Source organism: Conger conger, chromosome 16 (genome assembly GCF_963514075.1).
Source record: "Conger conger chromosome 16, fConCon1.1, whole genome shotgun sequence".
NCBI classification, from domain to species: Eukaryota; Metazoa; Chordata; class Actinopteri; order Anguilliformes; family Congridae; genus Conger; species Conger conger.
Genome location: NC_083775.1, coordinates 24,756,178 through 24,773,037, shown reverse-complemented (window position 1 = coordinate 24,773,037; position 16,860 = coordinate 24,756,178). Strand labels below are relative to the sequence as shown.

Below are 16,860 nucleotides of genomic sequence, written 5' to 3'. Positions count from 1 at the left end.
GTCATTGGCCTGCCTTTTCTCAAATTGGACAAATAATTGGTTGCATCATATTCTGAATTCATTCACACAATGCTTGTCTGGGCAGAGGGATATTTTACTGAAGCAATTCAGGCTGAAAACTTTGCTCAAGGGATTTGTACTCACAAGTTTCCAACAGTTCCTGAACTGCTGCACCACACTTCCACATATCACCTTCAGTGACAAAACTGTGAATCACAATCTTGTTTTTGCCAGCTGAAAGCCCTGCCCAATCTCACATGCAGGAAGCCACCTTAGCTGTTGAAATTCCAGCTGAGAAACACAAACGTTTATAGCCTTTTATCCTAAAGTCAGCAGTGTACTGAAATGGTGTGTACGGAAAATGGCTGAAGTGCGATGATATGATATACTGTGCGTGTTTCCTTAAGCACTCACCTGGCCCGTTTATTCCTGAACGGTGATGCAGAAATGGGGTGATGACGTGATCAATCATTCAGCTTTAATCTAGGCAGTTAGTGAAGCCGTGTTTGTGTTAGTGGAGTTTGGGTTCTGTAGGGCAGGGCGACCTGTACATAGCACCCTGTTATCAGTCAAACCAGATTTACAGGGCAGATGGGAATGTGAGAACAAACCACATCTGTACTACGTCTCAAGAGCCCCCTTCCTGCACACACACACAGTCAGACATGCGCACACATATAGGCTATAGTGGGATATAGGGTTTAGCATTGTAATTTGCTCCTGCTCTTGGCCATTGGGGTAGTGAACTCAACAAGTGGAATGAGGACATAATCTGCCTTCACCTCTCCCTTCCCTGACTCTCATACCACTGTGAGAAACAAAAATGCACACTCTTCCCTGAGGGAAGGAGAGCGGGGGCAGGAAAGGGAGGGAGTGAGAGACAGGGAGGGAGAGGGAGGGACCACAGTGAGCTGTGAGAAGTGTCCCAGGCAGTGAGTAGTTCCTCCCAGCACTGCTTCCCCCAGAGTGGCCAGAGAATCCTGGGGACAGCAGCCCACAGCCACAGTGCTGCCTCTCCTACCCACGACTCTCACACCAACTGCCTCTAACGGACTCTGAACTGAATCCGCTTCAAACTCACTCTAACAGCTGCTTGCTCTGAAGGACCCTAAGGGACACTCCTTAACGGACTCTAAAGGGCGCCCCTCTAACGGACTCTAAGGGGCACCCCCTCTGACGGACTCTAGGGGGCACCCCCTGTTACAGACTCTAAAGGGCACCCCCTCTAACGGACTCTAAACGCACCCCCTATAACGGACTCTAAGGGGCACCCCCTCTAACGGACTCTAAGGGGCACCCCCTCTAACGGATACTAAAGGGCACCCCCTCTAACGGACTCTAAGGGGCACCTCCTCTAACGGACTCTAAGGGGCACCCCCTCTAACGGACTCTAAGGGGCACCCCCTCTAACGGACTCTAAGGGGCACCCCCTCTAACGGACTCTAAGAGGCACCCCCTCTAACGGACTCTAAGGGGAACTCCCTCTAACGGACTCTAAAGGGCATCCCCTCTACCGGACTCTAAGGGGCACCCCCTCAAACAGACTCTAAAGGCACTCGCTCTAACGGACTCTAAGGGGCACCCCCTCTGACGGATACTAAAGGGCACCCCCTCTAACGGACTCTAAGGGGCACCTCCTCTAAAGGACTCTAAACCCCCTCTGACTGTCTCAGCTGTCCTGCCATGGCCTGTGTGGATGTGGAGACCCCTGGCATCTGCAGGACTCCGTTTAGATCAGGTGCTTGTCTCTCATTCCTCATTCTCCATATTTCTCTCTCTCTTCTCCTCATACTCTCTTTCTGTGTTTTGTCCTTTTGTTATCACTTTCTCCTGTCTCTCCATCCCTCCCCAATTTCCTCTTATTTCAAGGTTTGTCGTCTCTTTCCTTCTCTGCCTTTGTCCCTCCTCCAATCTCTCCGTCTCTACTCTTTCTCCCTCTCTCAATCTATGCATATCTATCTTCTTTCAATCTCTCTGTATGTCTCTATTCTCTCTCCCTCTCTCAATATCTTGGTAACTATTATTTTTTCGCTTCCTCTCAGTCTCTGCATGTCTATCCCCTCTCTCTGGCTGTGGTGTCTGGGCTGTGACGTCAGGCCCTTGGCTGCTAGTGGAATGGCAGTGGGGAATGTGGACAGGCTGTTCCATTCCTCTTGATTGTTGAAGCTCTTGCACCTATTTACAAAACGAGGCTGCCAGCTGGAATCCCCATGGTTTTATATGTGTGTGTGTGCCTGTGCATGTGTGTGCATGTGTGTGTTGGGGGATGTGGAGGGGGGGGCGCTATGTAGTGAGCCACATCCAGACTAAGTAGCTGTAGATGCATGCTAGTTTCCTTAACCGAAGATAAATGCTGCAGCACTGACACCTTAATCTCTGAGCTCCTACTGAGCCCTCCTTAAAGAATCTGCTCCTCTGTACGCATTCCCCACAATGCCCTGCAGGCGCATCTGTATCTGCCTTTGACACTTCATGATCATTTCTGTTGGTTCATAGGTCTCTTAACGGATGACAGAATGTGTTTATAAATGTGTAGTTATGATTCTGCTGCGCTAGTAAATATCCCTCTGCGCCCATGAGTGATGTGTATGAGATATGTGTGTGACACAGGATGAGGAGTCCGCTGAGGATATGAGCACGATGAGGGTCACTGGGGTCACAGAGAATACTGCTGTGGAGAGAGTTCACATCCATCTTTTACGCTCTGCGCCACTCACAGTTAAATGTGTCGGTGCCAGGTCTCTGCTGTTTTGGCTGATGGTGTGTGTGTGTGTGTGTGTGTGTGTGAGGGTACATGTACCAGGTCATAGCAGGAAACTGGGCTGGGCAGAACAGGACATGGTGTTCTGAACCTGCCAACTGAACATACTGACACTCCAATACCACATACACACACTCTCTCTCTCTCTCTCTCTCTCTCTCTCTCTCTCTCTCTCTCTCTCTCTCTCTCTCTCTCTCTCTCTCTGTCTTTCTATACAAAAGCACACACACAAGTATGCTACACACATGAACATGAACACGCACACATACACATCTCAGCCCCTGTTCACACAGCTGTAGTTTATGTGAGTCAGTATCCTGATGGAGTGGGCGATGCAAGGCGCAGAGATCCTCTGGAGGTTGAGATAAACCTTTGTAATGTGGCTGCAGGGCTCTCCTTAATCCAGGGATCAGAGTATCTGTGTGCTGGCCTCATCAATCACGCAGCCTGCGTCATCACCAACAGCTCCCCCGTCACTTTCTAACACTTTGCTCTCACTCTGTCACCTTCTAATACCTCTACCCCTACCCCCACTCTGCCACCTTCTAATACCTCCATCACTACCCTCACTCTGTCACCTTCTAATACCTCTACCCCTACCCCCACTCTGTCACCTTCTAATACCTCCACCCCTACCCTGACTCTGTCACCTTCTAATACCTCCACCCCTACCCTCACTCTGTCACCTTCTAGTACTTCTACCCCAACCCCTCACTCTATCACCCCTACCCCCCACTCTGCCACCTTCTAATACCTCCACCTCTACCCTCACTCTGTCACCTTCTAATACCTCCATCACTACCCTCACTCTGTCACCCCAACCTCTCACTCTATCACCTTCTAATACCTCCACCCCTACCCTCACTCTATCACCCCTACCCCCCCACTCTGCCACCTTCTAATACCTCCACCCCAACCCCTCACTCCATCACCCCTACCCCCCACTCTGCCACCTTCTAATACCTCCACCCCAACCCCTCACTCCATCACCCCTACCCCCCACTCTGTCACCTTCTAATACCTCCACCCCTACCCTCACTCTGTCACCTTCTAATATTTTCTTAATAGCCAATGAGCTCTGCAAGCTGGCACAGTGACACATGCTTAGGGCCAGAGCTTTGCTAAATGCTTAAACTGCAGGTTTATTATGACACAGAGCCCAGTCAGAGCCGCTGGGTGTGTCTACCAGTGCAAAGTTATTGTATTTAACTCTTCACTGGGACATATTACATTATTGCCATTTGGTAGAAGCTCTTATCCAGAGTGACGTACAGTTGATTAGACTAAGCAGGAGACACATGGGAGCTCGACACTCAGTTATTAAAACACAGTGAAGCTGCTGAAATAACTATACATTTTAGAAATAGGCACATCACTTAATTTTTGTTGAACAGAACCAGTCCAGTCTCACACTGTAACGTAATGAGCTTGATTCTTACAAAGATTTTTTTATGTGGTCTGTTCAGTGAGAAAATGTGTTTTTCAGTCAGAGCTTTTTGTGATGAGTGGTAGTCATGTGGTAGTCATGAACACATCAGACGACATGAAATAATTGATTGACAGGTGTGTGGTGAAGGCAGAAAACAGTGATCATCAGCAAATAGTAGTTATTGTTATTCACATTTATCAACATTATGGCATTATATTTTAGGTTATCTGTGTAATGGTGCTTTTTTTAATTCAAAGGGTGGACAAAAGTGTACAATATTGGCCACTGTCTTTGCATTACAATATTAATGCAAAGACAGGCTTAAGCTCAGTTGCCTGGTCTTAAGGTAACATCCAAAGTGACATCACAACTAACTGATTTGAAAGGAGCTAAGACTGTATGGAAATCTCCAACTACTTGACCTCTAAGGGAAGTTGTTAGTGTAACTGAGGGTTTGGGCACTCATTCTGCCTGAGACCTTGTATTGCCACATTCTGCTACACATCAGACAGGAAGTGGGTCGGTGGAGGGGGGGTGGAGCTTTACTTGTAGGCGGGGCCTGTCTGGCTCAGTTTCTCAAGATTTGTTGGTTACATCTGACTCAGAGTTTGAGAGAGTCGACTGGGAGACAGATCGAGCCAGCGGTCATCCCTCTGCTTCTCTTCAGATCTCTGGTCTTTCCTCCCCCCCCCCCCCCCCCCCAGGTCTCCAGGTGTGTCTTCAGCAAAGGTGTACCCGTGAGCAGCTGAACCAACAGGGCGTCATGCCATGTAAGTAGGATCACCTCCACAGTTCCTACCCTGTCTGTCACTGTCTCAACACTCACTCGCATGCTGCCATGAACAGTTCACCCGGAGCATCCCCAACCCTGGTCCATGAGAGCAACAGGGTCTGCTGAGGTTTTCTGAATTTGGTCCCAGAGAGCCACAGGGTCTGGTGGAATCTCATACCCTGGTCCTGGAGAGCCATTGGGCCTGCACTTTTATTTTTTAAATCAATGACAAATTCAACCCCGAGAAACCAGATAAGGTGAGGTAACTGTGAAATCTTTGATCAACTAAGTGCTGAGTAACTACAGAAAAAACTGCAGATACCATGGCTCTTCAGGACCAGGGTTGAAGAGCACTGATTTAGAATTATGGAGGAGCATAGCTGATTAATCCGTTTCTGCAGAAATTACTTGGACGAACTTGCACATACTTGAACGGAGAAACATAGCATGAATCAGCACTTTCTTTATCTGTATTTGAGGGTATTCAAAAACAAGTTCTAATGAGTAAAAAGTAGCAAAAAATAATTTTTGAAGTATGTTTTAATATGTTAGCAGAAATAACAAACTAAATTAATGTTTTTAGTATGTTATTAGAAATGTGATGTCCTTATATTGTTTTCTCAAATACTTTGCATGTTATACTTTCTGGATGAGGGTTGACTCCACTCTATTGTAATATATTCAAAGTGGGAAAAATAGAAAATATCTTCATTGTCTGGTAGCATCTGCAGTTTACAGTCAGTTTCATAGGTCTTATTTCCATTAGAGTCCTTAAATTGCCTTTGTATGCCAGAAATTACAACATCGCTGTTCCCGACTTAAATGTATTTAACATTACAGCGTCTTTATGTATGATGTATAAAAAATGATGGGCAATTATTAACATGTTTAGTAACACTCACATGCTTTGCTAGCATAGCCACTTACAAGGTTACAATACAATGTAAGTTAAGTGGAAGCCAAACTATTACAAAAGGTCTCATTGACCAAACATGAACCTTTTTACTTAACTGAACACAATCAAATGAGACAGTACAGACATTACTTCCTTTACGACAATTAACTTTCTTTAGCAGTTTCTTTAAACCAAAATAAGTATTAAAGCATTGCATTCAGGAAGGTCAGTACTTGGTTATCCCTGGTTGTTCATCGATGGCCCTGCATTGGTAGTTTCCGTTGTCCACTGACTAATCTGTCTTGGTATTAGAGCCTGCTAAACAATGGCTGCATTCCCCCTTTTGTCTCGCATCATGAACGAATGCGATAACAACCACGTTCTGCTGAACCAATGCTCTGTGTGGGGTCTCACTTAGTCAGATTATTTCTGAGTCACGGTGGGGGTAGTTTTTTTCCATATTTATGTTTTCAGTTTGTGTCTGTCAAGTGAGAAATGAAGCCAGTCGAGTAAAGTTCCACCAGTCATTGTGACAGCCAAACGTGACTCAATCCTGCACAGGCCTAAAGTAACCATTACCGCATAAAGGTCTGGCTCTCAACTTTGAAAATATAGATTCACACAGTTTCTTCAGCTAACCTGATCACTGCTTGCGCAAGCGTTCCTCAATGTTGTGAAAGAGAATGAGCATTCATTTCTGAATTTAGAATTTAGGATTGTATTGAATTTTGCCCCTTGGCTTTAGTTAGTTTGCAGCGTACCGGGATCGAACCGGCAACTCTCTGACTGCCAGACAACTCCTTTTACCTACATAGGCATACATTGTATACATTGTCTCAGCTTCAAGTGTAGTCATCACCAGGTGGTTCATCAGTCCGGACTCATTGATTGATAAGTGGCGCTTCAGTGGGGGAAGTAAATTTTAATCTGGTGTTGCACTGATTGTTGCTGTACCTGACCCCCATTCCCCTTACAGCCCTGAAGTCTCCAGCCACCTTCCACAAACAGATCCACAGCCTAGAGAGAGCAAGGGTAAGATCACGTGCAAACACACACACACACACGTTATGACCCGGTCGAGGTCAGACCGTAACAGGGGAAAGGATAAGGAAATGTGTGGGTAATGGCCTAATGGGTAATGGAAATGGTTACTGTAAATTCAATGAGCTAGTCTCTTGTTGGACTTATTTTCTGTTTTTTTTTTTTCTTCTTCTCAGCACACAGAAAACGTCGTAAAGCACAAGATCAAGAGGCGGCCAGAGTGCTCTGATCTGCTCCATATGCACGTCCTGCAAGGTACCGCACTTAGGGGCGGCCTGTAGTGTAGTGGTTAAGGTAAAATGACTGGGACACGCAAGGTCGGTGGTTCTAATCCCAGAGTAGCCACAATAAGATCTGCATAGCTGTTGGGCCCTTGAGCAAGGCCCTTAACCTTGCATTGCTCCAGGGGAGGATTGTCTCCTGCTTAGTCTAATCAACTGTATGTCACTCTGGATAAGAGCGTCTGCCAAATGCCAATAATGTAATGTCATGTAATGTTATCACCAGAATAATTATTGACACCCCTGACAAACCTTGCAGGAAAAGACTTCATGCTGTTATCCTTTCCAGAGGTGAATGCTAAACCATATGGATGCCAATAATTATGACACCTTGAAATTTATTTTTTAAATTAATGTTTGATTTTGGTTGGTTCCATTGAAACATTTTTCAGTATTTTTCACATTTCATAATATGTTGCCATTTTGAGTTTATCTCAATAATTATATTGTTTTTTTTAAATGTAAGGATTACATATATTTTGTGCATTGCCAGTCAGGGGTGCCAATAATTCTGGAGCACAGTGTATATAATATACAGACAGTATATACATACCAGCCATAGTCTGCAACAAATTATGTACTTACTAAAAGATTTATTGTCCAGATTGTAATTAATTAGTTATAAAGGTTTAAATGGGAAATACACTTAAATCCAACAAATCAGTAAACCAGCTGTAAATAGCTCCTGTATAGGTTCTTCACCAGTGACCAAAAGTAATACATTTCTGCAGCTGCTGAGTAGTAGCAAGAGTCTGAGGTTTCATAAACCCCATAATGGTATAACAAGCAGTCAATCATTGACTAGTTTGAACCGAAAGGAATGTGCTCTCCACAGCTGTCTGTGAATCACTGGCAGCATAACGTTAGGGTAATTTGACTTTGTTGTGTGTTTTACACCCTGCCACTGCTGGCAAGGGCTCTGTACCTCTGTGTGTGGAGACCTGAAGCCCTCCTGGCTGTGTGGAACGGTGCTGCATGCTCTGTACCTCTGTGTGTGGAGACCTGAATCCCTCCTGGCTGTGTGGAGCGGTGCTGCATGCTCTGTACCTCTGTGTGTGGAGACCTGAAGCCCTCCTGGCTGTGTGGAGCTGTGCTGCATGCTCTGTACCTCTGTGTGTGGAGACCTGAAGCCCTCCTGGCTGTGTGGAGCTGTGCTGCATGCTCTGTACCTCTGTGTGTGGAGACCTGAAGCCCTCCTGGCTGTGTGGAGCTGTGCTGCATGCTCTGTACCTCTGTGTGTGGAGACCTGAAGCCCTCCTGGCTGTGTTGCATGCTCTGTACCTCTGTGTGTGGAGACCTGAAGCCCTCCTGGCTGTGTGGAGCTGTGCTGCATGCTCTGTACCTCTGTGTGTGGAGACCTGAAGCCCTCCTGGCTGTGTGGAGCTGTGCTGCATGCTCTGTACCTCTGTGTGTGGAGACCTGAAGCCCTCCTGGCTGTGTGGAGCTGTGCTGCATGCTCTGTACCTCTGTGTGTGGAGACCTGAAGCCCTCCTGGCTGTGTGGAGCGGTGCTGCATGCTTTGAACCCCCTGTGGGTGGAAACCTGACCTCTTCCTGGCTGCATGACAGAAACCCAGGCGGAGGGCCCTCAGCTGAAGAGAGCACGGCTGGCACAGCGCTCTGGGCCCCTGGAGCTCCTGGAGAAGAACGTCCTGCCCATAAACTCCACTGTCAAGGAGGCCCTCAGTGGTAAGACAGCCCTGCCGGTCAGTCAACTGCCAAGTCCCTAATTTGTACCAGTGTTTCTCAATCCTGGGATCTACCGTCCTGTGGGTTTTCATTTCAACCCTAATTTAGCACTCCTGATTCTACGAATTACAGGCTGGTAGATCTCCTGTATCAGGGTTGGGATGCACTGATTTATTCAGATCTTTTTTAACTCCAAGTTCTGGCCTCTCACCTTCTAGCATTATTATAATGTGAATTTATCTCACTTCACAATGGGTGCTTGCTTTGAATGGTCATTGGTTAATAACCTACATTCTCAGTGATGGTTGGTGAATGAGTGTTATTATGATGTATGACTGTTAATAAAAATGCATGCTGAATGGTCATTGGTTAATAATCTGTCATGTTGGCCCTACAGTTGGGGAGGAAGGCAGCACTCAGACACGTGATGTGTACACCTTTGATGAGGACAGTGGTGATGCCCTGTCCTACAAGCAACTGGCCAATCAAAGGCCACCTCCAGAGGAACTCAAACCGACTGATGTCCTCAACCCTGTCCTGCAGGTGTGGCTCACACCCTGTTTTGATTAATAATAATAATAATAATAATAATAATAATAATAATAATAATAATAATAATAATAATAATATGCATATTCATATTCATATTCATTAATTATATTTACTCTTTTATATATTTACTATATTTACTATTACTATTAATATTAATAGTAATGGCAAATATAGTGATAGTAATAATAATCATCAAAATCATCATAATAGTAATAATAATAACACATTCTTGGTCTCTGAGGGTCAGGACTGATCTCCACTGTTGTGTATTTAGCAGCCCTGCCTCACTCCCTGCCAGAGTCATGAGGTTTATCTCTCTCTCCGGTTTATAACAGTCCTACCCACCAACCACGCAGTCCCCTGCAGACTTCCTCAAGCCAGTCCCCACCAATGAGCAGCCAGTCCATCGCCCATTGGCCGCCTCACAGCTAATCACCATGGTCAGTCCTGACAAGACAGACACCGCCCTGGTGAAGGTAAACTACGCGTAGCTCAGGTAGCACAGTGCGGCTAATTTAGCGCAGCTAGAACAATTCATTTGTGTGGGAATGCCATTCATTTGCCCCACTCTCCCCCGCGCCTCCAGCACAGCCTGCCCGAGCCAGCGGCAGACCGGAGCCGTGGGAGGAAGGTGCCGGACGGCCGGCCGAAGGTGAGGAAGCTGAAGTACCATCAGTATGTGCCGCCGGACCAGAAGCCCGGGCCCGGCAGGCTGAGCGCGGACTCGCCCTGCGGCCACCTCCTGCAGCAGCACGTCTTCCTGCAGCTCCAGATCCTCGGCAAGCAGCAGCAAGCGCAGCACTGCAGCTACCAGGCCATCCCGCCGGCCACGCTAACGTACGCGCCCTGCAAATCCAGTACATACAGTCATAATCATACGAATGATAATGATAATAAGCGTTATTCATATCGCACCTTCCATACATACATTGTAGCTCAAAGTGCTTTACATTCAGCCAATTATGAAGAATGCATAAAGAAAATACATTGTAGATAAAATAATACAGAAATAAAATGTGCTCTGTGATTGTGCCTGGTGCATTGGCCAGTCAGGGTGTGACGATGCCCTGTCTTTTGAGCTTAAGAGGCTGTAACCTGCACACCTGGTTGATTTTCTGATTATACTTTTTTTTGCAGTGAGACCTCATAGCAGAAAAGCTATTAGAGCTAGAATGTCTGATGCTTCTGGGCCACATTTGAGGCATTGGTTAATTATTGGATAATCATACTGCATCAAGTCCTTCCTGCTTCCCTGTATTTTATGCAGTTGGGAACTGGTTCTCAGGCTTCAGAAATGGCTATAATGTTCTTTAATTAATTTAATTATTGATTTCCTCAATTGAAGTGAGATGGAATTGACCCAGCTGTGCCACCTCCACACAGCAGATAAACACCAGGCTAAGAGTCCTTTAACATACATTTACATTTACATTTCTGTCATTTAGCAGACGAAACCGAAACAGTGTATTTCTTCACTTGGAATTTGTATACTCTCTTATCTTACACAATTCACATTATTTAAATATACTTTTATATAATTTCAGTTTTAATTGAAACAATTCAGTTGAGGGTTTGAAACTGCAAGCCCCTTGAGTCCAGTTCCTTTGTGCCTAAAAGGTTGTAAAGTATTTAAAACAGTTTGTGCTCTCTCTGTCTCCCCCTGCAGGTCAGTGGCAGAAGAGCAGAACATCAGTGAGGCAGTGAGTAGTAATAAAAGCCAGCCCACTGTGGTGCCCTATGCCAGTTCTGCCCCCACACGGACACACTATGATCCCATCAGCAGCAATCCTGCCCTACCTGTCAATCTCAACGAAATGAAGGTGATGCCCTCAACACACACTGTACACGTGCTGAACATATACTGAACACACACTGAACATGTGCTGAACATACTGAACACATACTGAACTGAGTAATTTTTCCAGCTCAGTCAGTGGGCCTTCCAAAGGTTAATACATACACACTTCGGTATGGCCAACCAAAACCTTTCATGGGTTTCCCCGCTCTCCCCCTCCAGGTTGCCAGACTGAGGCAGGAGCTGAGGCTGAGGAGACTTCCTATATCAGGTACCAAGGCCGAGTTGATCGAGAGACTGCGGCCGTTCCAGGACAGCCTGGTGGCGGGGTCTCCACAGGGGGCGCCACAGAGCACGAGCCCCACGCCCCCGCCCTCCGTGTCCCCCACCCCCTCTGAGCCGCCGGGGCCCGGGGCCGAGGACGAGCAGCTCCGGGAGAAGGAGCGGCAGATCCAGGAGCTGAAGAGGAGGCTGCAGCAGGAGCGCCGCAGGGTGGAGGAGCTGAGGAGGGAGCTGGAGGGAGTGGAGAGGAGAGGCCAGGAGGAGGAAGAGCGCAGAGCGGCCCCCGCCCTGCCCCTGGAGGTGAAGCAGGAGGAGCCTCTCCCCAACCCTCACCCAGGTCCGCCGGAGGCCCCGACTGGCAGCCGGATCCTGCTGCCTGTGTCTGCCACTGCCCTGCTGCTGCTTAGCAACAACACCAGCCAGCAGGTACCATAGAGATCTACGTATGTGCCGAGGCAAGACAGGGCAGGTGTAGAACAGAATAGCATGGAGTACAAACGTCACAACAAATTCATAAACAATCCAGACCACGTGGTCGCTCCTGCACCTTTTTCATTCTCTGCATTGTAATTTACTTTATATTCTAAAAAAAGACAGCATTCTTTATTAAGTCAATTATCCTCCTGATGAAACTTCAAACTCCTTCGAAATTTTCTTTCAAAATGACTTTTTCCTGAACTTCAAATCAGTGTTCCTTTTTGAATTATATTGTCAATATTTCAATATTCTGACTGCAAGAAACAAGAGTGTATCCCTCCGTCCCACCACAGCTCTAACTGTACCCCCTGACCTACTCCCACTCTTTCTCAGGTCTTCCCAGCATGCACCACCTCCGGTTCTGGGCTGGGTCTCAGGCTGAGCCAGGCAGGGGCCGAAGGGACCCAGAGTTTTCCAAACAGCAACAACAAGAGGGGACCCCTTTCCATGGCCACTCCCAACAGACCCATATACAGGGTACCCCAAAATCACCATTCTGACTGCCATTTAATTGTATATCATGAGAACAGTAGAATGACCTAATCAATCTGTTCCAACTCTGTGAACCATTGCATCTGTTTTGCATCACTTGCTGTTTTATATACCGGCATGTATATGTTATATACTACCTGTTGAGATTTGTGTTCACATATAGTATATTAGTGGTGATGATTTACAGTAGTGTGGTATGTGTCCTTTTCCACCTCCCAACCAACCCTCATCCTCCAGACACCCATCTCCACTGACCACGCCCCAAAGGCAAAGGACCCGCCCCGCTATGAGGAGGCTGTCAAACAGACTCGTAGCCTGCAGGCACAGGTAACACATGCTATCACACACACACACACACACACACACACACCATACACACGTACACATACACACATAAACATACACAAACACACACACACACACACACACACACATACACAAACACACTCACACAAACACCCACATAAACATACACATGCACACACATACTCACACACACCATACACACCATACATACGTACACATACACATACACATAAACATAAACATACACACACATACACACGTACACACACATACACATACACATGCACACACATACTCACACACACACCATACAGACACACACACCATACATGCACCATACACACACACCATACAGACACACACACCATACATGCACCATACACATGCACACACACACTCACACACACCATACACACATCATACACACACACACACACACCATACATGCACCATACACAAACACACACACACACACACACACGTACACACACATATATACACATGCACACACATACTCACACACATAAACATACACAAACACACTCACACACACACATAAACATGCACACACACACACACCATACAGACACACACACCATACATGCACCATACACAAACACACACACACTCACACACACCATACACACATCATACACGCACACACACCATAAACGCACCATACACAAACACACACACTCACACACACACACCATACACACACACACACATATACACACGTACACACACATACACATACACAAACACACACACTCACACACACACAGTTCATTTCAATGTAATTTTTGTAGCGCATTTTACTGAGACACTGTCACAAACACAATTGACATAAAATCAAGAAAAAAAGGAATGTGGTAACTTGCTTTCCAAGTTTTAGATTATTTGAGCACTTCCAAACTGATCTGCTGTTTTCACTCCACTATAGGTTCCCATTGTAACCAGCCAACCGATGGATGATCTGTTTGACATACTGATCGAGAGTGGAGGTGAGAAGAGTGTGAGTGCACGTGTGTGTGTGTGTTCATGTGCACGTGTGTGTGTGTTCATGTGCATGTGTGTGTGTGTTTATGTGCATGTGTGTGAGTGCATGTGTGTGTATTACCCAGACAGACATAAGCACTATAACTATAACAGCATGTGACCTTGAATGCTGAGAATGTGGATTATTGGCTCCTGCACTGACTGTGCGCTTTTCTGGGACAGAGATCTCCCCCACAGTGAGGCATAGTCTCCCGTCTACTCCAGTCACCGCCAGCATCAGCACCCTGCCCATCAACTCCGCCCTGTCCCGCCCACCGCCACACGTACAGGTGGCCCCTCCTACCCCAGCCCTCCACTCTGCCCTGACCCCTGACCCCAGGTCGACCCCTCCCACCCCGGTCACCTTGGCAGCAGACCAGCAGCTGCAGGCCTTTCTGGAGGACACGTTGTCGGGCAGGGCAGAGGGGGCGGGGCCACAGACACTGCACTGCCCAATGCTGGACTCCCCCATGGAGGATGCCCCGCCCCTCTGCCCTGCTTTCCAGCTGCAGGTTGGCGGGATGGACATGGAGTGGCTGGAGCTCCCCACGGCGGCCGGGCCCGGGGGGGTGCTAGGTCCTGTCAGCCCTCTTGGCATCCTCTCCCCCGACCTGCTGGACGGACATGGCTTCCAACTCCACTGGGACTGAGGGTTTCTGCTGAGGGACCTTCATGGGGACCTCCATAGCAGCTACATTCACTTCAGCTAAAACTCCAGAAAACTTGACAGAGGGAATGCCCCCTATTTCATTCCTGAACACTAGCCAGACTTGCTTCCAGACCAACTGTAACCACCATTGGACACCTATTTCACTAACCCACCATACCCCTCCTAACATGGCCACCCAAAACCAGGTTTCCAGAAAAAGCTTCGGATGTGTTTACCATGATCATTGTTTGTACTTTTTTCTGTGAAAGAGCTGGTTCTCTGCTCATTTCTGGGGTAGAGAAGATGTGAAGGAGGTGAGTGTGGTGGTGGTGGGGGGGTCAGACTGCTCGACCCCTATATTGTATATGCCACGTGTGGAGTGTGAACAGGGCAGGAGGGGGTGTAGTTTTGGGTCATGACTGTAACCTGAAAGCAGCTTCAACGTCCTAAAGCCACAGAATATATCCCGCAGGAGACCCGAGTAACATCCAGACTTGGCCCACCACCTTTCATCTGCGGCCATTCTCCACTGCACTGTCGGACCACTGACTTTTTCTGTAGAGTTGGAATATTTTAAAGAGTTTTACTGGATTGAGACCGGGGAGGGAAAAGCCTGTATCTGCACGTGTGCCAGTAAATACATATGTGCATCTATAGAGGGTGCTATTGGTCTCAGAGTATAATTTGCATTACACAGTACTCTCAATCTGGCCTTGAATACTAGCTGAAATCAAAATTCACAATTCTTTAATCTATTTTAGACTGAGCTAATTTAGGCAATTTTTCATTACCATATGAACACATGAACATAAGTCTTAAAGTATTTATTCCAAAAAAAATTGGAATAAATTTCCATGTCCTGGAAAACAAGATTATACAAGATTTTACCTCATCCTGTACCAGTGCTTGTGTATGTCAATTTTCTGTCTGTCAATTTTCTGTTCCACTCCAATCAATATCCCTTTCACATAGCAGCACACATCCTCATTTGACGTCAGTCAAATAGACTCCCCGGCCTTCCAAACCCCCCCCCTTCGGCCCCCCAAAGATTTGTTTCACTCATGTATAGGTCATATAACAGAAGCTAGTGTTGGGCCCTGGACCCTGGACCCTGGACCTCCCCTGCTGCTCAGTCTGCATTAGGAACAGTGGAGCACCTAGATCCGATACTGGATTTCACTTCACGTTCAAGAATTTTCAGTACAAAGTAATTTTTTTTCAAAAGCCATGCTTTCAATATGGGCTGACATTAATCCATCCACTGTATTGTTTGACTAGGGAACCAGTGTGATTTTCTTCTGCTAAGTGCTAATAATCAATCAATCTGAAAGTGAGCTCTCATAAGAATTTTTGTTTCTATTTTTTCAACAGATGCAGCGTAAGACACAGCTTAATAATAATGTCTATCAACTGGTGACAAAAAATTTTACCTTTCTTGAGTTATAAAAATGAAAATACAAACATTCCAACAATTTTCAATTACTAAAGCAATGTTTTCATAACTTTGTAATATTTGACAAAGTTATGAAAACATTGCTTTAGTAATTGAAAATTGTTAACCAAGAAAAGCACTAGAATGCTCTATGGCAGGGGTGTTCAATCTTATCCAGAAAGGGCCGGTGTGTGTGCAGGTTGTTGTTTTAGCACAGGACTAAGACAGCTGATTCTACTCATCAAGGTCTTGATTAAAGACCACGATTAGTTAATTAGTATAATCAGGTGTGTTACTGCTGGTGTTAAAACAAAAACCTGCCCTTTTAGGATAAGATTGGACACCACTGGTGAACTGAGTTTAGAGCAAGCTAAGACTGGTTCCTGCCATAAAAGAAAAGCTATCAGAGAAGGGACATGAAAAGCTGAACAGTAGTCTGTGGTTATAAAGCCCAGCTGCTTCCAGCACTGTTGCATCTCTTAATGTGTAATAAAAATGCATGTTTTATAGTCTGTACAAATTTACTGTTGTTTTGTTTTTATTGTGCTCCATAGGAACTCGGTGAGTGGGCCAGCATTGGGGCAATGCTGAGTACAATGCTATCCTTTCAGCCTGATGTTGAAATTCTAAGAGGTGCGGATGGTCAGATTTGCATGCATGGGCCTGACTCAGTCTCATATTGCAGGACATGCAGGGTACACACACGCAGGTTAGCTTGGTTACCCGCGTGTGTTGCACAGGTAAAAACAGGTAACAAAACATTTCTTGAAAGTTGTAATCTTGGAAGTGGTGGGAAAGGATTAGCTTTAAAATCTGTATTATTATTTTGCCCCCCTTCTGTAACTCAGATTAAAGACCCCCCCCCCCCCCCCCCCCCCCCAATGGGAAATGGCCTTCCATTGATTGTTGGTTACTTTTTTGTGCATTATGTGCACATTTATAGTCAAATAATGCTTATTTTTAATAAATG

At 46.3% G+C, this 16,860-nt stretch overlaps 1 protein-coding gene across 2 annotated transcripts; it reads left to right on the top strand.

The window, feature by feature from the left end:
• The first annotated feature begins 969 nt into the window (after positions 1-969).
• Positions 970-15,112, top strand: mrtfbb (myocardin related transcription factor Bb). 2 transcript variants are annotated; one of them, XM_061224321.1, is made up of 14 exons: positions 970-1,738; positions 4,895-4,960; positions 6,834-6,889; positions 7,075-7,153; positions 8,748-8,867; positions 9,265-9,410; positions 9,755-9,895; positions 10,006-10,256; positions 11,086-11,239; positions 11,437-11,922; positions 12,307-12,450; positions 12,703-12,792; positions 13,715-13,775; positions 13,993-15,112. In XM_061224321.1, exons 1-14 carry the CDS (start codon positions 1,684-1,686, stop codon positions 14,457-14,459), a joined length of 2,316 nt encoding a protein of 771 aa, XP_061080305.1. In that variant the 5' UTR covers positions 970-1,683; the 3' UTR covers positions 14,460-15,112. The 2 variants fall into 2 exon arrangements, with proteins under 2 accessions (XP_061080305.1, XP_061080306.1); XM_061224322.1 differs by lacking the exon at positions 6,834-6,889 and having other exon boundaries at positions 1,704-1,738.
• Positions 15,113-16,860: the final 1,748 nt, after the last annotated feature.